Below are 23,876 nucleotides of genomic sequence, written 5' to 3'. Positions count from 1 at the left end.
TTTACAAGTTTTTAACCACCCGTGCATTGAACACGTGCAATTCAACGCTGCATCAAAAATGTACCTAATTTATGTCCTAGTTGACTGTAATTGGCGTTCCATAGTCTCTGCCCACCCCCTAGGAGGGAGACATGCGTGAGATTAGGTATGTATGACTGTAATGTGAACGCTAATTGGTATTTTTAACGTAGGTAACTAGTGATGTGGCAAACGGCATGCAGAGCAGATACCTATAATTATATAATGCGTGTGTTTACCTACTTTATTTTGTTTGTGGTTGGGCAGGCATCAAAACTAAACTAAAATTGGCGATTTAATTGTGTACATGGATGGACGATCAGATTGTGCCCAATTCAAGTCGTTTTGCGTTTATGGTGTTCAGAGCCCGATAAGAATATAACGCCTAGCGCCATCTATGGACAAGTAGCGCAACTTTATATACGTTACATTCCCTGGATCAAACCAGATTTGTGATTCGTTAGTGCAATGTTTTAAATATACACATCACATTATGTTGTTTTTTTTTTAACATTTCTAAAGTACCTACCTATTTATGGTTTAATTGGAATAAATGATTTGACTTTGACACAGCCAGAGCCTACACGCTCGCGCCCCAACTTAAATACTTAAGTCACACTGCCACACTTTTTTTTTTATTGCAGTTTCCGAATGCCTCTTTATAATACATCGCACTGCAGTATTTCTTTAAGGAATAAGTAGTGATTTTTTTGATGGGGATATCACAATCGATAGGTAGGTACATTTGTTTTACAAAAAATATATAAGGCTTACAAGTAAATCAATTAATGAGAGTAGTTGTAGTTACTTTTCCTATATATGACTTTTAAATAATAATCAAATAAATAAAAAGTTTATAGTAACAAAATATTTTGCCACACACTTTATGAATACAAACATCTAAACTAGGCCAAGCTTCTGCCTTATTGTATTGCATAATATCGAATTGAATTGAATAGATTTATTTGTGGGCGTCACCATCCCTAAATCCCCATTCGTGAAAGCGAGGAACGTATGATCAATCGCGAGAAGCGTGGCGCCAGTACTGCCCACAGTTGTATCTACATAGATGGGATTTATATCTCTGGTGCGAACCACTGTGTAGGTAGTAGGTATAATAAATATCTTCTTTTAAAAAGAAAATATAAAAATATTTTTTTTATAATAACTATCGTAAGATATAATGACTAAATTGGTAAATTTAGTTTTAGTTAAAATCTCTGTTTACTTATATAAATTAATGGAGAAAAGCTCTTCTAGTTTAAAGTCACAAAGAGACTCTTCATCATGAGCAGCGTGCGCAGACGCGGTTACGTCGTAGTAGAGCTTTTCTCTATTAAGTTACGTAAGCCGTGATTTGTTAAATTAGTTATAACTTATAATATCTGTCACGGAATAAATAAAAAAGGGTTTAGGTACTTAATAGAAGTGTAATTGAATAAAATACGTAAGTATAGGAACCCTAAGGCTGGTCTGGCTTGTCCTGTAGCGGCAGCTCGGCGGGGTCGGCGCGCGCGCGCGGGCGCGGCGTCAGCACCCAGCGGTGCGCCAGCGCCGCCAGCGCCGCGCCGCCCAGCGGGCCCGCCCAGTACACCTGCAACACCACCGCGCATTGTCGCATCAACTGCACATGTTTGCCGACCCACGCCACGCCGTACAAACAAGTCTACCTCTTACCATAATACATGTATCAAACGCCACGATAATGTATTCCTTAATTACTCAAACACAGTCATATAAATATAAATAAATGAATGGATGATGAATCCAGCGTGAGTTTTCATAATGCCCACTCGCCTGGTACGTAAAGGTACTAGAGACACGCCAAAGTTCATTTGGTTTTATTTTGCACGGTAAACAGGTTCGTATATGACACCGTAGGAAGACATTGTCAGTAATAACACGGAGTCGGAATTGTGTCCGGTATATGGCAATAGGCACCCCCTTATTACATGGAACTTATAAATGGTGTAGGTAAAGTGTTAGGCGTGTGTAGGCAAATAGTTAGATCATTATCTAGGGAGGAATTAAGGGGGTTGTTCCGTATGTTTTCCAGGCCTCCTGGATTCAGGCGAAGCCCATACATGCTACCGGCACTAATTTTAATACTCCTGGACCTGGAGGTTTAAAATTAGCAATTTTGATATGCCTTTTCCGATTTCCATTTTGCAACCTTGTCGCATTGATATGTCTGTCAGTTTTTACTTTTAGGTACATACTTAGAGGCGTAGCTACATGTACACAGTACACATGCGGCCATAGGCAGTTACGTACCCATTGGTATTCCCAGTGTCCGTGCAGCAGAGCGGGGGCGAAGCTCCTGGCCGGGTTGATGCTGGCACCGGTCGCGTGGCCCTGCAACGTGAGCATCGTTCTATGATGATCCAAGCGAGACACATCATGCCCGTAATATATTACTTGCGTTCCGTGCAGTAGTTGACATCACAAGTAGGAAATATGGAGTGTACCCCGGCGTAGACGAGGCCGGCGACGACCAGCCCCAGCTTGATGGGCACAGCGGGGTCGGGGCGCGCGGGGTCGTGCGCGCTCCACAGGCCGCAGCAGGCCAGCGCCAGCACCCCCGTGAGGGCCGCCTCCAGCAGCGCCGCGCTCAGCGCGGACACGTGCGGCGCCGGCAGCGTGCAGCCCGCGGGCGCCAGCGCTGCCTCGGCTGGCGTCGTGCCCAACAGCGCGCCGAAACCGAGCACGGCGCCCAGCACCTGGGCCACCACGTAGCCCAGCGCGGGGCTCGCGCCCAGCTGCCCATACAGCACCGCGGCCAGGGTCACGGCAGGGTTCATGTGCGCGCCAGACGCGGGCCCGAAAGCGCACGCGTTGGCGATCACCACGAAGCCGAAGGCCATAGCGGGGTGTGCCAGCATCACCGAGCCGGGCCCGCGCACCGGCATCATGGCGGCCACTCCCAGCCACACCAGCAGCGCCGTGGCCACCAGCTCGGCCACGAGCGCGCGCCACCAGCGTCGCAGCCACGCGGCCGCACCATCGGAAGACTCTGTAACAGACTCTGCGTGTTTCAGAGTGCCGCATACCGTCATCATACGTAAAACATAATTTACGTTTTATTAAGGTATTTGTGACCTTCTCAAACGTTCATTCTAATATTGGAATATAATACTACGTTTAAAAAAACCGTCATCCATAAACTAGAAACGTAAACATCAAAAAATAATTATAATTCATTGTACTGCCTGTGCCTACCTTACCTACTAAGTCGGTGCCCCTAGGTACTTAATTTAAAAAAATATAGTGCAAACCGAGGACAATTCAATTTTTCCAATACATAAAATTCCAGAAACCGAACTACAAAATTAGGTAGATACAGGTACTAGACGATTAGATTTACATTTACAGAAGAAATGTTTCGTAACCCCTGTAGTGTTGTGATACGTTTGTATGATGATTTAAAATCAAGAACCACGCGACACCAAGTATTTGGTAGCAATTTTTTTAAAACGTATTTTAAGCTGAACTTTGTGTTTGTGTAGAGATTCTATTCAACCTGTATTCTTCATCGCTTATGATGTATCCATGTATTTTGTTACACGCTGTATAATCTTTATCTCTATCTCTATCTCTATAATTATATAAAAATCAATTGCTGTTCGTTAGTCTCACTAAAACTCGAGGACGGGTGGACCGATTTGGCTAATTTTGGTCTTGAATTATTTGTGCAAGTCCAGGGCAGGTCTAAAAGGAGAGAAAAAAAAATGTTTGATGCGGTACGAAGTTTCCCGGGTCAGCTAATTTCTAATAAAAATCCTTTAGTAAACTAATTTCGATCGAATTTCGAATTCGAGATTACGTCCCCTATACGGACGGCAGGCATCCATCATACATAACTCTGGGCTTAGAATGATTGTATAATAATATTCGGTGATCGTAACATTAGCTAGGAATACCTACTAGTTTGTTTTATTTAAATAGATACTTATGTAACAAAAGTTATCTTATAATCATTATCAGTAGAATAAAAATTAAAATAAACTTTGTTTGTCCGGCTAAATGCAGTTTCGTCCACAAAACTCAGATTACATCAGAGCTATCGCCGACCTTTGATTTTTGACATTAGTGCACACGGATGATAAAAACAACACATTACCATAATATATTGATGTGGCCTCGGCACTGATGTGGCAGCAGCAGTCACTGCAGCTTTACAGCAGCGTCAACATTTACAATGAACGTATGACACGTATGTATAATGGCCAGCAAGCCAGGAGTTAAGTAACGGAGAATGCACAAATAACAATAATCCACAAGTTAAGTTTGCAAAGTCATAGGTACTCATACCAGATACCTGTGCGGTAACTGATAGCTATTATTATTTTTATTACTATACCTTAGGTTTTATTCACCTAGTATTATTTTAAATAAATTCCATATAATTTGTAGTAATTACGTTTACACAAAATAAAATAAATTTTGGTTTACTTTGACTTTCACTTCGGAGATTAAACAACCAGCTTTGCGTTTTTATGGGACAGGTAGGAATCAAACGTGTTCTTACAGGCGATGGCTACAGGACTCGGAGCCCATACAGAGTCATGTGACCGCGTGTCTCTACAAGTACAATCGTACACATTTTAAATATACGGTTTTCCCAAAATAGCTGCCCCCCGTGAACAAACCTGCTAAGCTTTAGCGTACTTACAGGGCTAGGACACCGAAATCTATATGTTGAATATAATCAACATGTACGTATGCTACCTACTTCTCAGTTTGTTGCTGACTCCTTCGAGTTAAACAAGTCAGTAGGTATTGATGTTTGTGGCATCTGTACAGACTTCAGTCAGGCTTTTGATCGAGTCTCACATAATATCCTCTAATAATGATACTGACGCTAATAGAATTAGCACGAGAATGTGGAGCTGAAATATATTTTGTGTGAAATGGAAAAGTTGATTTGGTTTTATGTGTGAAATATTATCGGCGACATAGTATTCTGCACAACAGCCAGGCAACAGGCAACATAACAATACTTTGGGACCGCTAATATAACTGCTGGTTGCTGGTCCGTCGCTGGCAGTGACTTGTAGAATAAAACGATTTTATAAGTTTGAAATGAAGTCGGTTAGAGAGTAAGTATTCAACTCTTCCAATACCGACGTATCCGTACGATATATACTATACGGTATGGTACTAGGTATATAGTTATATACTGTTGACGAAATATATAGTACCTACGCAATTTACAAGACTTCTGTACTTTTTGTTTAATAAAAAAAATACGAATTGCAAATATGTAATAAAAACACGAAAAAAATGTAAATCTTTATTTTATATTCTTCCCTAGTAAAGTGCTATATTTTGAAGCGTACTATATTTTTTTAGACTTTTGAAAAAATCACTATATTTCGACAAAAATATGTTGGCAACCCTATTTAGAAGTGTTGCGTAATAAGTTACAGTTATCTTGCTTTTTAATTTTCTACTACATTTGAGTATGTAGAGAAGTATTAGATACTAACCTGAACGTTTTGTGCGCAGAGGTACTTAATACGTACCTAGCTCCGTATGTACGAATTTTATTATTAATTAATTAATGAAATGCACGCGTCGCAGCGTTAGAGCGACGCCGCGACACGCGACACGCGCGCTCTACGGACCACGGAACACGGAAGCAATACAGATAAGTGTGTATGTGTATTTTGTGAATATGTCGTGGCCACATCGTAGAATAGCTCACTGCGTGTAGTGTTCAAAGTAGTGCATGAAATGGTTGCATTTTTTGATGTGGGTAGAGTAACTCAATTTGACTACTTACATCGTTGAATCATCTAAGTAAGTATCTAGACGTAGACGCACGTTTTCAATCGTTTATTTGTCCAAAACACATCACGATGTGGCCAATAGACAGTCAAACATTTAATGAAATGCGACCAATTCATGATATACTCAAGCATTTCTTGAAGAGAGCCAATCTACGATATGGCAGCGACACTACATAGCAGCACCCACTACCTAGTCGACGAGACATATCTCTATGCTAATGTGGTGCCGGGTGTGGCTGCGAACGATCGAATAATATAATCGCATCGCAGTAGCGCCGCGCCGCGTGCCGAGGGTCGCTCACACACCGGCCACGGGAGGACAACGTCAACCACAGCGACGTGCACGGTGGCCGGTGGCCAAGTTGCTATTGTTCCTGGACCATTCTAGCAGTGGCTGTCGAGGATACTGACGCCCGAATACTGAATTGCTACTCAGTTTGAAGTTGTATGGGTACTTAAACGTGCAAACCCGGCGAACTCCGTTTCGCCACCAATGATTTGTTCCGATTTCGATTTGTTCCGATTTTCTTTGCTATATCTATTTTATAAAGAATTTGTAGTGACAGAACTATTCTTGAGAGGATGCTCAAATTGAGTGGCGTTTGAGCATTTGTACGTGAGTGAGTGGCAGAGTGCAGTGTGGAGCTGAGTGTACAGAACTGTATGGTCGTGTCGGGGCCGGCAGGTGCTCGGCTGCCTCATTGATATTCATTCTGTTAATCATTCAACAAATCATTTACATTTCCTATGTTTACGAAGCATATAAAGTAACAACGAGCTTTGTTTGTTACCTAATGTTGTGTTGACGGATACTACATTACGTACGAGTACATACCCAATGCTATCTAATAACAATTAATTGATCAGGCAGATAACATCTATTTCCAGTTTCCTATCAAATACCTAAATCAAATGCGCCGAATGTTTGCTTAATGAATGCACACAAAATGGGTCCCTATTACTAAGTCTCCGCATTCTGTCCGTCTGTCACCAGACTGAATCTCAAGAACCATATATGATAGTTGTAGGTACAGTTTATACTGTTACAGATGATGTAGATATTTGTGATGACGCCATGACAAGTAACACTACAAAGCAGAATACAGGGAACAATTAGTAAATATTGAAGCGTCTCCAAACAAAACGTGACTTTTGGTAGTTTCTACAAAAACAGTTCGATGTCTTTGGATTATAAAGTAGAATAATAATGTGTCGTTAATGAGTTGTAGAATGTTGGCAAGTATTGAATAACGCGCGCACATAGAAGTAGCGCGGCCCGCGGCCCGCGGCCCGCGCCGGTGTCCGGTATACAAATCAAGTCGCGCCGTGACCTCCGGATCTTGTTTTTGTCGTACGGCCGAAATGTTTAATATAAATGTTAAAACACGATAACACCCAAATGTGATAAGATTATGTAGCTACCTAAAAGTTTCCAAAAACTTAACAGGAGGTATGTACCAGCTCGCGCCGGGTAATGCAAGTAGGTAGTTACGTGTGTAACTGCAGGACGGCGCTTCAGGTTTAAGGCTAGGACTTATATATGATTTTGTTGCTGAATTACCTATTGAGGTGCTATATTGCATTATTTGTATAGTTAACATCTAGATGGCAAGCTTTTGTGTGGTTTCTGATATTCAAAAGTTGAATACATATTTCTACGTTTCTTGTTATAACCATGAATTCTTAAATGTATATCGGCTAGCTATGTGTTGAGCAGTGTCGCAGCAGAATCAGTATGTCGGGGTGGGGAAGTCGTGAGTGGAGACGTAGCGAGTACGGTAGAGTACAGGCGCGGACTGAGTACAGTACAGTCGAGTACAGGGCAGTACATGCAGACGCCGGGCGCACTACGTGGCCTTACGCCTGACACTTGGCAGACTGACACCTGTCCTGTATCGGCCGGGTACATATTATGTAGTGAAATAAGATTGTACATCATTTATAATATTAAGTAGGTAATTCCAAAATCCAGGTGGGACATGTTAACACACAAAAATGTATGTGTTTGGTTAGCTATGTATAGCATATAGAGACACAAACCGGTCAGTAGTAGTTGGCCATTCGTGTGTTGTCGCGTCCAGGCCAACAATAAGTAAGCAGGTATTTTCGGTGAGTAGATGGCATGCGATGTAACGATGTAACGCACACGTTGCTTACATTTGGATTTATAATAATTTACAATAACTGACTTGATTAGAATATTGTAAATGAAATAATGGATTTTTACGAACTGCGTAGTTACATACGTGCTACGAGAGCGAGGTACTTTGACCAAATTTAGTTTGTTCTAAGTTTTACGGAAATAAGTGACAAAGTATACAAGCGATAAACTTGTTGTTTGTTCAGAGCGCGGTGGTCGGGCGAGGGCCAGCAGTGTTGGTCGCGGCGCGGAGGTGACAATATTAGCGCGCGGCGGGTATTAATAAATGTACATGTATGCATATATGTAGTACACGAAAAGTGCGGCTACTGACCGTCTCTCGGCATGTGGGAGCGTCGGAGCGGGACTGGCGCCGGAGTGCGAGCGTGGCGTAGTGCGCGGCGCGGAGTCGCGGCCGTACTGACACCACGCCACCACTGCTCGAGCGCCTACTACTCCGCAGCGACCGCCGCCACCGCCGCCGGCGCAGCGCTCTGCCAGCCGCCGCGCTCGCGCCGCGCCGCGGCTGGACCACTAGTCCCTGCTGACTCTCAATATTGCCATTAAAGGACACATCGACTTCAAAATAAGGGAATTGTTATAAATGAGACTTCATGTCCTAGCCTGCTATTCATACTTTTTCACATTCTTCTATCTTGTGTTGCAATAAATCGTCTTCAATATGCAACTGACGGAGAGATCACCGCGCAACAGTTCTGACTGCCGTGGACACTCCTACTTTCAGCTTTCGGAACCACTGGGCGTGTACTTACACCGAAAGTGTTAGTGTTAGAACAAAGCGACAAGCAACAAGTGCGGCACGCGGTGGTTGTCGTTTAACGTTAATTGTCGAGGCGCTCGTCTGAGACTCCAGCTTCATTACCCAATGAGTAGCCCAACGAGCCGCTTCCGCCAACATCCGCCGGACAAGACGGGACCACTGACCACTGACCACTGCCACTGAGCCCTGAGCACACGTCGCTAGCTTACAACGCACTACACTACGGTATAATTATACCGTACAGTGACTACTACTCAGTTCGGTAGTATACGTAGTAGTCACAAAAATACTATTAAACTTTCATTAACGATATAAGGAGTAATGAGGTCTTCCGTGTTCTACAATATACAATGGTAGTCGTCTCTCACAACTCCCGAGTTCAGTGACCAAACATGGAATTCACAGACGCGACTGTCGACAAAGGTTCGATTCCTAACTCCGCCAAAGTATTTTTAAGTACTTATTTGTTTTTTTTTTAAATGATTAGACTATTCAGCATGGCGTATGTTGTACACACAGAAATATTAAACTATCCTTATTTATTATATGTATGGTTATGCACACGCTGTGCACAGGATTAATAAATAATTGCCGCACACGGCCAGTCTGTCATTAGTGAAGTAGCCGCCCACGGTGGGTTTAACTGTACTTTTATTTTCTCACCTGTATCATCTTGTCCTGACTGTAACCTACAATAGAGGCGATTAAGATCTGTCTGCAAGCTGGTAGATGTTATATGTGGCAGCAAAAAAAGTGCGAGGGTTCATGAAGTGCGCGGCGCATGCGCGTGCGTGCCGGAGAGGGTGCGGGCGCGGGCGTCGATAGCGCGGATGTAAAACAAATAGTGTTGTGATAACTGATAAGCCCACTTTGATTGATAGCTTCGTATTTGCGTTAAGTTGGATGTGTACTCACCATAGATAACGAGCGACACAGTCGCGGGCGTCTTTGGAACGCTTCGCTTACTTATATAGTAACAAAACGTGGGCTGTAGTAGCTGGCGCGATGCGGTAATGGCGGCAATGGCTCACTCGTATATAACAGAGTTACAGCGGGTTATGCCGGGTACCTGCTATTACAATATACATTGATCTATCAGAACAACTGCTTAATTGCAGATTTGTAAAAATCAAACAAACAGAACTTGTCAATCAATCAATTTTGCCACTATTGTATGAGCTGAGTAAGACCCCTGTAAATATGTAGCTAGTGCTCGCTGGCTAGAGTCAGCTGCATTTCTCTATTTCTGCTCCCGACTATTTTGGCAGAACGATAAACATTTGTATGTGTTTGTGTATTTATTAATGTCGGATGACAGTACGCACTATAGTGTCTAATGTTTTCTGAATCCTATCGTATTATAGGTGCACATATTCGATTTGTGAAGATATATTGATATATTCATATAATATATATTTATCTTTTCCTTACGCTTGTATGTAAGGTAACATTACACGCAACATTACACGCACGCTTTTTAGCCTTAAGCGCCCTAGGTCACTAGATCATCTAGACGCTAATAATAAATGTTTCACTGTTTCTGGATCTCAATAAATCATTTGACACCATCTCAGTTCCAGTCCTTCTATACAAATTAGAAATTGCTAGAGTAAGAGATATACTTCAAAAACTTTTTAGAAACTACCTTCCCAAAAGAAAACAGAAAGTTAAGATATCAAATTTTATAAGTGAGGATATGGAAGTGTATTGCGGTGTCCCACAGGGAAGTATACTAGGCCCTTCTCTCTTCCTGTCTCTACTATACATAAACGACCTATGTAACACAAACATCGAGAATGTAAAAGTCTGTTCTTACGCCGATGACTCCTGCGTCGTCCTTACTGGAAACTCATGGCAAGCTGCAAAGTCAATGCAGAGTTGGGTGTGGCCAGAGTCACTGGTTGGCTAAATAATAACCTGTTCGCATTAAACACATCTAAAACGAACTGTATGTTCTTTGGTGCTACAAACCATAACGCCATCTAACTCGCCCCCAACGCCATCTATCGAGCGTATGTGTAAACTTTTCATTAAATACGAATTTATAGTCCTATAGTTTCATTGACCCAAAAAATCTAATAATGTAGCAAAACGAAGAAATGATCTGGAGGCGGCGGTTCTCCAGACAAAAACCAGATTTGCTTCTAGAAAGTTCAACAAATGCTCACCTCAAATATATTAGAAATTAAATAAAAACCTAATTATTTACCTGAAAAATACATATAACTGCTAATAAACTATTACTGGATAAAAACCCTCACATATAAAGAGACCGAATAATTTTTTAGATATATAGGTATACATACATACTGTATACACACACACACACACATACCAACACCCGCGCCCAAACGTACCCAATATACTTTGTTTTCCTGTTAGATATATTTTATGCTTTTCTAAACACGCCAACTGTTTATTTTGTAGATATTTTTTGTTGTGGAAAAGTGGGGTCTACTTACACAGACATACTTTGCTTAAAAGGAGTTCCCCATAACACGATTACCCAATGTTTTAAAAAATAATATTTTAATTTTTCAATATACCTTTGCATTGTATAGTTTCTTAGCCCATGAGTATACATTTACATATTCTATTAATGAACAGGCCGACTGGGGCCATCAACATTTGCTCATCATCCTTCAACCTAAAATAATAGATTTAAAAATATGTTTATATGTGTAGAGGTCTGTCAAAGGCTAGTTAGTGCATAATAAACAACTAGTAATTGCATGTAGTACAATATTTCGAGTTTGATATATTGTCCGTTTACACCAATTATTAGTACTGATAGGTTAGACATCCCCCGATAGGTTAGAAGCCGGTGCCGTGAGTTCTAAACAAAAGTATTCATTAAATCTTTGCTTTGCTACCTAGCTAATATTAAACTGTTTACAATTTTGTAATCGTTAAGTTATATTTTTATATGAGCTTATGGCGTATAACATCTGATATGTTACCCACACACATATAAGTTAAGTTATTTATAATTACTTTTTGCTTTTTAGTTTTACCTTTGGTTTGGTTTTAGTTTGTTAAAAACAGTGTTTTATTTTGATTTCTTTCTTTTTAGTATAAGCCTTTATACATAGATCCACTTTATCACTTATAATAAACCAAATAGGTACAAAGTTCCAATCAATACAAATGATACAAGCCCAAACACGAGGTAGTTACTGTAAACTGTTGAGGAGTTCCGTTGGCTCCATCATCAGATCCGGTTTTAGAGTTTCAATATCTTTATTCGAAAACATAATAAACGCTTTGATTGTCCCTACAATCATTAGATCCTCACCTGATGAAAATTGCATCCTCTCGAGAGTAAAAAATTCAAGTAAAAAAAAAAAAAAAAATTAAAAACTGTTCACAATTGGCGGGAAAGTTGGTGAAATAATTTAAGTCGGTACAAATGGTAACATGCTCCATAAAATTATGCCGAAATTATAAAAGACGTGTAAAAAGTAGTAAACAGATCACTTATCTATGGAGAAGTAATAAAGAATTATTATTATTTTGTTTATATGTTATTGCCAAGTTATCGTTAGACGTGTTGTTATGTGTATGTTTGTACGTAAGTCCCGAGGGAGGCATGGCAGCGCGAATGTGTGTAGACCTAGTGCATGCCGCTACTGCCGGCGCGGCGGCGGCGGGGTTATCGTGTGCGACATTGGAGCGCAGACACAACGAGCCAAACTCAACTTAACTAACTAGTTATTTGAAACTTTCGAATGATGTAATTGATACTTAGTAAAAGGAAATAGAGTTAAAATAAAAAGCAATCGATTAAGAAAACAGGTTGATGGAAATTTATACAATTTTGACTGCCAGAGGAAAAGCAAGTTGTGGAATGTTTAAAAAGAGCGAATAACGAAAACGGACTACCTCTACTTGTACAACTGGTGTAACATAATATTTAAAGTTCTCTACTTTTATGTTCTTTTTTCATATTAATTACATGTTTATATTTATTATTTTATTAATCGGTTGGTTCTTTCTTTATTTACGTAACATACGAGTACACATTTACTATATTACCACATAACTCGTACTGTTAAAAAACAATCATGTTCATCTAGCACAAAATGTTCTACACTATATGCCCAGCCCTACACCTATAAACCCTACTTTTACACTCAAGTTGCGGTGGATTACTACGACCGTAGCTCGTAGCGCGTGGATCGTAGCGCGTAGCTCGTAGTTTATCGTGCGGAGCAGATTTCCAGTAAATAACCTCGTAGGCGTGCAAACCGTGCACTCAAATGGCGAGTAAGTCGTATAAAAAAGTTAATAAAACTTTAGTCAAAATGTTATCCCTAAAACTATGGTTTGTCAGAAACGTAGTAAGAAAAATTCAAACCTATAATATATCAGAAAAAAAACAAGCTTATTATATGTAAACAATATATGCATTTAAACTAAGGTGTAGAGTTTGTAAATTCATTCGTCCATGGTTTACGCCTATACGATATAATTATGTTAACGTTTTCACTACCGTATATGTATAGATTAAAGTAGTGAAACCGTTGCTACACGCTACGCGCTACGTGCTACGTGCTACGCGCTACGGCTGTAGTACTTGCTACTACTCTTGTTGACTTTAATGGGGTTCGCGGTGATAGTTCCAAGTTTTATAATAGTTTTTCTTTATTCTTTATACATATGGCATACGTAGGTATACCAAAGAGCCAGACCACCATAGATGGGGCCCAGTAGGGCTGATGGCCGATCCGGAGCTGCGGACAACGCAACAGGTTACTGGGGCTCCGGCTCAAAGCAGGAGAAGGAACGGAGTGGTTTTTAGTCAGTAAGAGTCTGACCCTCCCTCTCGCCTCACCCAAGGCGGGAGAAGTCATTGGATAATTTTCCCCCTCAAAAAAACTACGGAACCCTAAAAAGGTATACCTTTTTAGTTTCTCAGAATACTGCAACTTGGTATACCAAGTTGCAGTATTCTGAGTTCTTCAGTGAAATCACGAAGTACCTTAAGAATTTTGATGATCATTGTTGAATGACTCGGTGAAAACTTAATATATCGTAATTTTATTTATCTTGTCTATTTCAAATCCAAGTTAAGAAGGTTTAAAAATACGACGAAGCGCTCCGAGCTGCGTAGTGTAGTGCTTTGCATGCGCTACACTTGTCTCGTCAGCTGTACATATAATGATGCTGATACTGATGGCCGACTTTCAATCGGTGTATCAACAAACCAATTTAGAATATGTGTTTATTCCCTTGAAGGATGGACCTTTAGTATGGGACGCCACTTGCGTTGATACTCTTGCGCCATTCCATCCTCCAAACTGAGCGTGTCGAGCTGGTGCTACTGGCGAGAACCTCAAACAGTGAACGTGTAATAGACTAATTGGCAATTTTTATTTTCGAACAATTTGGGGTTGAAATTTTAGTGCCGAAGTGTTCAGACATCTCCTTTACAAATATATCGTAAAGAGGATGGTTGACTGTCCAGGTGACCAAACGCTAGTTACTAGGTACTTTGGTCAAAGGCATTCGCATTCCGCGTGGCAATGCCAGCCTTTTGGGCCCTACCTCACGACTCCGATGAGAATTATTTTTGCGACGCCATAGTTATTGTTATTATTTAGTTTATATCCCTAAGGTATGATAAATAACGTAACGTTATACATTACCTTACTGGACACAAATAAAATAATAAAAAGATTCACATTTAGAATGAATTAACCTGACTGACCGACTGACTGACCTTGTATGCATATAGTTAACGTTACGGTATGTAGGTGGGTAAGCCAAATAAGTCCAGTGACAAATGGTCTTGTGATACACTTGGTTGTGATGATAAGAATATTGTTATGTTAATTAATGTTATTTATGTAATTCTGCAATAAAATTATCATATTTGTTCCGTTATACGTCACCTTTACAATAAATACCTAGTGCATACAATATACGCTCACATTGAGTGCCGCCGTGACACTGACTGCGACGCACTGGTTTGTCCATACTTCCTTTCTAATTTTGATACAAATTACACTCAGATCACGATGCGCTCTTATGGAAGGATGGGACCAGAGTATTATTAATGAAAATGTTGTAAGCACATGCATCGTTGTAGCAAACACCCAAATCTGTAACGTGATTTGAAACATAAACAGTTCACATCACACTAATTAAAAAACACTAGTGATATTTTATATCTCATAACCTTCCTTTACAAATAAACTATCCTCTATAATTTTTTTTCCATTGGAACCAGTACTTTCGGAGATAAGAGCTTTGAAACACATAAGGTTTTAATCTTTTAAATTAATCAACACGGTAATTATATATTTAAAAAATAAAATAAATCCAAAATCACAATAAACCTTAATATAGATGTATAACACACTTAACTATGTTTAACGTAAAAATACCGAATATAAACATTAACTAATCTAAATGTAACTATTACAAATTGAATAAAAACAAGAGTGCGTGTAATAATGTGCCGGTGGCTGTACATGACGCTTCGGTCGTAACGTTTTCACGTTCTTTTGGTGTTTAAAAGTGCCTTCCTGGTCTATTTGAAATAAATATTTTTGAGTATTATGACTTTGACTTCAATCAAGCACGCTGGGCGAGCAACACATAATAAACCACTGTTCACAACACCGGACACACGCCGGTTTGATATCTTTTGATAGTACAATAAATGTAAAATGTAAAATGTCGCCAAAGTTCTGAATTTCATCAATATTGCATTCACGGAAATGATTGCCATGTTATCATCATCAATATGGAGACATGATTTGATGATTTCTTTTTTGTATTTTGCAAAAGCTTCAGCCAAATTATGTTTGGTAAGCAAATCTACGAACAATATTGAAACCGGCTGCACAACGATGTTTCACCGCGACGCGGCAACTAAATCTATTTATAACTACAAAAATATTTACATGTCTCAGTGGGAGCAACTCGTAAAAATACGGTTCCAAGTGCAATGCATGTCAATTTAATATTTTGTGAGAGTTTGTAATGGAATATGCACAAAATCTGGATCTTTGTCAACAGTTTTTTATTACATTACAATTAGATCCGGCGTATATTTAGTTCCATAACATAATATATATTTGGATTATACAAATCTAGACGAACGACTTCCTTCGAGGACTGGACACACGTAGCGCACGATACACATACACGTCTTTATCTTACACATATACTTTATCTACATCTAGTACATAGTACTTAGCGCATCATTACAATTACATTTAATTACACTACAACACACTACATTACAGGGGTGATTCATTTGAAGTTACTTTTGTTCAAAATTAAAACTTAATACAAACCGAACTTTAAAACCAACATCAAACTTTATTTATTATCAATAAAATAATTATACTTGGCATAATATTTTTATATACAAAGGTTGTCCGTAATTCTGCGGCTGACATGGTGAACCCTACACTTGCAGTAGACAGGAACAACCCAAAACGAATCCAATCGAATACGTCATCACATGCTACACAAATGAATCACCGAGCAATGAATCGTATTGAAGAAAACGAAATGTCTATGAAGTATGTCCTAGTCAGGGCAACAGAACCCAAAACGTTAGTTTATATACACGCATCGATGAAGTATTCCATATCAGAGCTATATGCACATTTACAAGTTACGTACAAAACTTTTTGTTCGAGCAAATAGTAGCCACACACATAACGACTAACGATACACCGCGCCTGGTGTATATTCGCCAACCAACAACTGTAACAATCACGTAGCGGGCGTAGCAGTGGCTACGGCTACGGCTACGGCTACGGCTACGGGCCCCGTCCAGAAACACTGCCTTGGAGTAATGTTTTGAGTCAACATTTTAATCGCACAAGTCGTGCATGCGCAGTCAGCCCACGGGATCGCTAGGCGGAATAAAGCTGCTCCGGCGGACTAGGGCTGCGCCGGCAGCTTGCGCGGCGGGCGCCGGGCGTCCGGCGGACTAGGGCTGCGCCGGCAGCTTGCGCGGCGGGCGCCGGGCGTCCGGCGGACTAGGGCTGCGCCGGCAGCTTGCGCGGCGGTCGCCGGGCGTCCGGCGGACTAGGGCTGCGCCGGCAGCTTGCGCGGCGGGCGCCGGGCGTCCGGCGGCCTAGGGCTGCGCCGGCAGCTTGCGCGGCGGGGCGGCGGCGGGGCGCCACACGCGCACGTACACGCTCGTGAACAGCACGGACCCGCCGAGCGGGCCCACCCAGTACACCTGCAACACCACGCCGCCACGTCACTCCACGGCTCGACACACGACACACGAGTGCACAGCACTGACTTGTTTACTACACATTATGTACACGAATGTTTCTACGAAACTACATAGTTGGGTATTATAGGTTATAATAACAAATAAAGCTGGCTTCGTAAAAGTCTAATAAATTGATTCTAATTAGACTAGTAAAAGGCATTTGTAAGTCAAACTGACTACTGGTATAACTTTGGTCGAGCCTAAGTGTGACTGATAGATTGAGAAGTGTACTGGCTACTAGCGAATAATTAGTTGGCACACAACAGTTTGCTGAACAGTTTGTTGAAACAAATCAGGCGGAAGGTATAAGTTGCACGGTGTGCGCAAGTTGTTCAGTCGTGGCTGTCATCAGTGGTCGGTATTTCCTCTGTAACCTTGTATAAATGGATTATGTTTCCTTGTGTTTTCCAGAGCTGTCATGAGGAGGCCCATCACGGAGGCAAAGTATGTCGTTCAGTTTTAGCAAAGCGTGTATAGTTGCTCCATTGCTCGGCTCCTATTGGTCATAGCGTGATGTTTTATAGCATATAGCCTTCCTCGTTACAACTAGTTCTGGAGATTAACGCGTTCAAACCAACAAACAAACTACTTGATATATTTGTCTAGATATAGATGATTTAGATCTAAAATTTGAATCTATACTTACTTATATCTAAATATATACTAATAGAGGAGTTTGTATGTTTAAAAACACTAATCTTCGGAACTACTGGTCGGATTTGACTAAATACTTTTGTATTGGATAGTGCATTTATCGAGGAAGGCTATGAGAAAGAAGGCGAGTAGCGCACATATGGGGGGGGGGGAGCAGCTAGTTGTGCATAGTTGGTATTACCCAGTGACTAGTCCAGGTGGAGCTCCACAGCGCCGGGCCGAAGCTGCGCGCGGGGTTCATGCTGGCGCCGGTCAGCTCGCCCTGCAACACACGGCACGACATGAGTACGTCCAGCGAGCGGTGCGATGCTGGCAGCGAGTGAAGTGAGCGCGGGTACTGACGCCGACGAGCGAGAGGCCGGCGACGGAGACTCCGATGCGCAGCGGCCAGGAGTCCTTGAGCGTGGCGGTGCGCGCGTCCCACGCCGCGCAGTTGGCCAGCGCCAGGCAGCCGCCCAGCGTCGCCTCCAGCGCCACCGCCTGCAACACCACGGACCGCTCAACGATACTGCCGGACTGATGCACTAGTGCACACGGCTGTTACAGTTTCAAGAGTTACGATACAATCGTATTATAATATTGGTTGCATTACGTAAAAAAATAATTCTACATTCAATGTGTATACACAAGAAAACTAATACGATTCTATCATCACTACAACTCTAGTAACTCTAAATGCCAAAATCATAGAGACCTTCTTTGGGAAGGTTATGCTGTGGAGTATTATTAGCAAAACTGCATTTTGCATGAAAATGGAACTGTTTTGCATGAAAACAAAACAGTTAGGTAATATAATGTGTGTGGGGGAAAACACAATATTTGCTTAAGAAATGAGTTCCGTGATGTACGAGTACACGATTTCCAAGAATATCACTATCAGTAAGTCAGTGCCAAGACATATAATACCTAGCTGAATTAAATCATGATTAATTATTTTATTTGGAAGGATTTTTACCTACGTACTGAATAGAGGAGTGACAGAGAGGGTAAACAGTTGATAGGAGAAGGTGATATTTTAAGAGTGCTGATTTAATAATTATAAGTTCTCTCTCGGCCCTTTTTATTCACTTTCTTAGTTTAGGGATTAACTATAATGTATTTTTGGAGGTAATGTCGATTGTGAAGTTAGGATTCAAAGTTACTTTAAAAATATCAATTTATGTAAAAGAGTGAGAGGCTGGAGAAATATCATACCAGTCCCGAACCCGCTGTCGACTCCAAGGAAGAAGAGTAACTAATTGTTCTTGACATAGGCCTTGAACCGCCCACGTTTATAAGGGGTTAAATAGATCATGAGTTGTTGTAACTCACCTGGAAGGGCCCGATGTACGCAGCGGGGACGGTAGCGCAGGTCTCGGCGGCGGGCAGCCCCAGCAGCGTGCGCAGCGCGGCGGCGCCCAGGGCCGCGCCCGCCAGCTGCGCCAGCGCCTCGCAGGCCGCGCGCCGCCGCGACATGCGCCCCCACACCAGCGCCGCCAGCGTCACGGTCGGGTTCATCTGCGCTCCCGACACGTGCGCCAGGCACTGCGCGCCAAGTCGAGTGAGGTGTCACTTTATACGTTTGTAAATACACAAACGACTCCCACGACTCAGTAGGGCCTACTTAGAGCCTGCGTTCCTAGGGCTACGTTCTTAAAAATGGGTTAGTCTCGAGTTTGGCACCAGTTTTATTTGGGGAGTATTCCAATAAAGAGTGGAAATCTGTTCGAGTTTGACATGCAATGGGTATGATGTGTATGGGTGGAGGTACCTGTACGAGCAATGCAACGACGAAGCCCGAGGCGACCGAGCGCTGCAGCGGCGAGGCGGCGGCGGAGGGCGCGCAGGTGGCGGTGCAGGTGAGCAGCACCAGCAGCGCCGTGGCCGCGCACTCGGCCAGCGCCACGCGCCAGTAGTCGTCCCCGCCGGGCGCCTCGTCGCGCGCCCGCTCGGCCGCGCGCGCCTCGCCGCAGCCCGGCCCGCACGCCTCGCAGCCGCACCAGTGCACTGCACCAAGTAAACCTTACTTGAATATAGTTCACCAACCAGCACTCTCATATTTTATTTCACTTTTTTATTATGTAAGCCTGCAGTCAATAATTTTTTCCAAACTTTCATTAATTTTTAATGTAATATTTAAAATAATGAAAAACAAGTACATAACAAGTAGTCTCGATAATTCATAAGTTCACTAGAACTTTTCTAAGATGCTTTCATCAGATCTCGAGTTACTCATCATGGGATCACCCTTGGCATAATTATATCTATCCCAAATTCCAGGAAAAGAAATCATTAAAATTTGATAATAACCGACGAAGCGTATATTTGTGTATTACGCCATACTCATTAGGTCAAATGTTGCACTTCCTCGTTCTCCTTCTGTTTCGAAGTTGGTTAGAAATATCAAAGTTGACATGTAGTGGTAGGTAGTGATACAAAATCACGTGAGCGATTAGGATTAAAGGCTAAACATTTGGAATTCTGATTAAACTGTTGTACGTAGATAGTAGATAGATACCAGTCTGTTAACGAGCAACTGAGATTAACTTATTTTTTGTCGATAATTAAGCGGATTAAAGGATAAATAAAAAACACAAGAATACCATAGTTCTCTACTAGTTTCACGCCAAAATCAACAGGATTTGGAAGTTATTCCAGGCAGTGTACAATGTGGTGACTACTTCTATCCTAGTAATGCAGACGAAACTGTCGGCAGAACTTGTCTTGTACCAAAAAATATTTGTGACAACATTTCATGTGGATGTAATTTACTTTTCTACGCAGTCGCTATCTAGTCACGTTGTGCGTGTGAATAATCTCTACAAAGAATACACACTCGTTTTGAGATCTGTCCGAACTGCACACTGCATGGTCGGTGCAGTGGCTCGGCAACTGGCCGCTGTGTGATGTGTCGCCAGAATCGTGTAAATGGAACATCTGTCTGTCTGGGTGATTGTGTATTCGTGTGTGTAGATTTGACCGGATATGTGCGGGCAAACACACCTACAATAACACGGGGCAAACCCTAGTCCTGGAAAACCTATTTTAAAAAAGAAAAAGAAGGTCGCCGGTCAATGAAGCCCTAGTACTACTAGTATATACTTGTATTACAGAGGACTCAACTCGTATGGTCTCACTCTTCTGTCTGTCTCTTCGGAGAATAAAGTGTATGATGCAATTAATGTGCTATGTATTGGCACCTGTACGTGTATCCCGTATGAAATATATCGTCAACGGAAAACGTGGCACAAGGAAATTAAAACCTGTACGATAAATATGCCACCGCGCACGGTGCCCCGTAGCCCCGATAGGAGGTACATGGCTGTACATGGCTCAGTGATCGATCAGATCGATGCACGACTGTGGCTACCACTCCACCTATATTATCTATAAATACCTGCTATCAAATAGATCGCTAATTATGATTAAATACTGTACTGATTACCATTGGCGTATCATCAAATTAAATAAATAAAAATCAAAGGATCATCAGATAAGATTGAAGCACGGGCAGTGAAGTACGCGCCTGTACGCGTGTACATACACAGCTTTACTGATAAAACATTATATAATAATTACGCTGAGTCTTGTATTCCGCATCCGCTGGCAGTTGTTCGTATTTCTAATATTTTCAGCGGAATGGAGATGTAAAGAGAAATCCGTAAAAATATCGAACAAAGAAACCATATTATTTAAAATAATTATTAGTGTAGAAAGTTTTTGCGAGCAGCGGAAACTAGACAACAATACGTCGTGTTAATTAGTACGGTTAAATTACATAATTATACTAGAATGACCAAAGAGAGACAACGCCGGAGTGGTACCGCGGCCTCACGTACTACGCCGTGAAACAACGCATGCGTAGCACGAGTATACGCCGTGTGGGTGAGGTAAGCGGGTAGCTTCCAAACCGCCGGCCGGTACGTGACGCGTTCGTTGCAACCTCTGTTCACGTGCGGCGCGGCGCCAGCTGCTTTACCAGCAGGCCAGCACTGGTCTATCGCAGATATTGAACAATCAATTCCTCATTAATTAATTCACCTCAGTAATTAATTCAATAAACTCCAGTTTCGTATTCAATGTCAAAGCATTTACTACTGGATGGAAAAATGAAATAGTCGTCAGTCGCTGGAAACGTTCATATTATTGTACCGTATGCGACAACGCGCGCCGGTGGCCTTACAGCAAGAAGTATGGAATCGTGCCGAGTGTGTGTGACTACTCAGATTATTATTATATTACTACTACTATGTTTGCCAGATTTAGGAATGAAGGCTTTATGGGACTCATAAAATATCTGGTGATAAGTGAGTGTCATATTTAATAATGTGTACCACTTGGTGCGCCAATGATACTATATGACACTATGTCAACAAACAATAAAGTTTTGCAAATATTAAGGGTAACGTCAGTAACGTCATTAACCGGCGACGGTGATGTGTAGCTGTGTCAATATAATAATACGTATGTAAGTAGGTACACACGTACGAGGTTTGTTTATTTGCTAAATGGTGACAGATTTACTAACACAGTTTATGCACGAGATTAAAACACGACGTCCGAGCGAACAGTAGCACTGTATCGTAGTACCTACTCTATATACAGCCTACTTACTGGTACCAGAGTTAGTGAGTACCGAATTACCAATGTATATCAAATGTTTCACAAACGAGTGCGAATGCCATGTGTGGAAGGCGGTGCGCTAAAGGCGATAGATACAAGACACGCATGCCACAAACACTATTTCTGCAGCTTCTCGAATATTTTGGAACAAGTTCACAAAAGGTATAGGTCAAGTGTAAGACATGGTCAAGTGTGCGTCGAGCCAGCACGTGGAGCGGTATCTGCCCGCAAGGCGGGTCAAAGACCAATACTTCACATCCGCAAGTGACTGTTGGCTACTTGACAGGTATACGTACAGTCTGTCTCAAATGGGAATACGAGAAAACCTAGTTTAAACTCAAAGAGTGAGAAAATTGGAATATTTTATTGAGGTAGGATTACCACTCGTCGAGACTTACATCATGTTTTTCCATTAGTTCAATGTAAATCGATTCAATCCCATCTAATTATAATAAAGTATTTTTCTCGATGTCTTTTCAAGACCATTGTAAATACCTAAGTGAAATGTGCTGATGTATGTGATCGATTAGGTACTCGTACCTAGTTACATACTTCTATGTAACATGGGCAGGCTGTGTAACGTATTTAGTCACTGATTCCCTTCCGACGGAAAGATACGCGACTACTTGTGAAATCTCTGAACTGAAGTGTTCTACTCTCACTTGGCCAACCCGCGACGGCTGGTTATGCGCCAACAGGTGTCTCGCGACAACCAGGACTCCTTTGTGTAGGTAAACAAAATAAGCTCTTCTTTCACAACTTGTTGCCAGAGCTACTAACACGGAGGTACTTCGGTCGCTGTCTAATACGAGAGTGATACACTGTCCACTTGAATACGGATTAGTGCGAGTATGAGAAATGGTGAAGACTCACTGGTAGTGACGGAGTGTGGTCCGGGCGGGTCGTCGTGCGCGGGCGCCGCCATGCTGGCAGGGTGTCGGAGCGGCACTGAGTGCCGGCGCCTGCGCCTGCCGCGACCGCTGCTGATACGGCGGCGGAGCGCCACCGAGTGGCCTCGCTCGTACCGCGTCACCCTACGCGTGTGTTTGCCCGCGTCTCGTGCTGTGCATCGTCCTGTGTGTGGCGCGGTGCCGGCGGTGACTAACACCACTATTTGACAAACATCGTATGCACACTAATTTTCGTATCCTTTATGGGACTGTTTTGTACCTGAGATGAGATCATCTCGTTAGGAAATATTGGACAGTTTTGAAAGACTTAAGTAGAATCTACCTAGGTAATACCTATCTAAATGAATTAGCTGCTGCACTGCTTAGTTACAGCAAGATGCATCCAGTTAGGAACACAGACATGTGGACACACACGAGCGAGACACATGAACTCCTCGCTGATTAATAAGTCCGCTGTTAAATATTTTGTGAAATACTTTGTTTAACCCTTGAACTGGCTTTGTACGGTATATTTACCTACAGATGTGCATCTTTAGAGGAAGATTTGTCTCCAACACTTATCTACTGGCAGTCAAAGACTTAAGTAAGAATATTTTAGTTAATGCCAACCAAATAGTCTACAAATACAATAAAAAAAATGTGTATCATTAAGTTTCTTTCATTTTGCTGCTTACTTTTTAGGTAGACAAATACTTTTTTTTCAAATACTTGGGCACCTATTTACCAATGT

General features: G+C 41.9%; 2 protein-coding genes across 2 annotated transcripts; both read right to left on the bottom strand.

The window, feature by feature from the left end:
* Positions 1-1,428: 1,428 nt before the first annotated feature.
* LOC126912186 (lens fiber major intrinsic protein-like) lies at positions 1,429-8,451 on the bottom strand. Its single transcript, XM_050703160.1, has 4 exons — positions 8,285-8,451; positions 2,487-3,031; positions 2,293-2,373; positions 1,429-1,612 (listed from the first exon to the last, which is right to left on the bottom strand). The coding sequence occupies exons 1-4, from the start codon at positions 8,295-8,297 to the stop codon at positions 1,481-1,483; spliced, it is 771 nt and encodes a 256-aa protein (XP_050559117.1). The 5' UTR covers positions 8,298-8,451; the 3' UTR covers positions 1,429-1,480.
* A 6,547-nt stretch (positions 8,452-14,998) lies between these two features.
* Positions 14,999-23,350, bottom strand: LOC126912185 (aquaporin-like). Its single transcript, XM_050703159.1, has 7 exons — positions 23,109-23,350; positions 19,384-19,619; positions 18,945-19,157; positions 17,976-18,113; positions 17,815-17,895; positions 16,833-16,940; positions 14,999-16,685 (listed from the first exon to the last, which is right to left on the bottom strand). The coding sequence occupies exons 1-6, from the start codon at positions 23,158-23,160 to the stop codon at positions 16,833-16,835; spliced, it is 828 nt and encodes a 275-aa protein (XP_050559116.1). The 5' UTR covers positions 23,161-23,350; the 3' UTR covers positions 14,999-16,685.
* Positions 23,351-23,876: the final 526 nt, after the last annotated feature.

This window comes from Spodoptera frugiperda, chromosome 23, assembly GCF_023101765.2.
Source record: "Spodoptera frugiperda isolate SF20-4 chromosome 23, AGI-APGP_CSIRO_Sfru_2.0, whole genome shotgun sequence".
Taxonomy (NCBI): domain Eukaryota; kingdom Metazoa; phylum Arthropoda; class Insecta; order Lepidoptera; family Noctuidae; genus Spodoptera; species Spodoptera frugiperda.
This window is presented reverse-complemented; position numbering and strand designations above follow the sequence as displayed.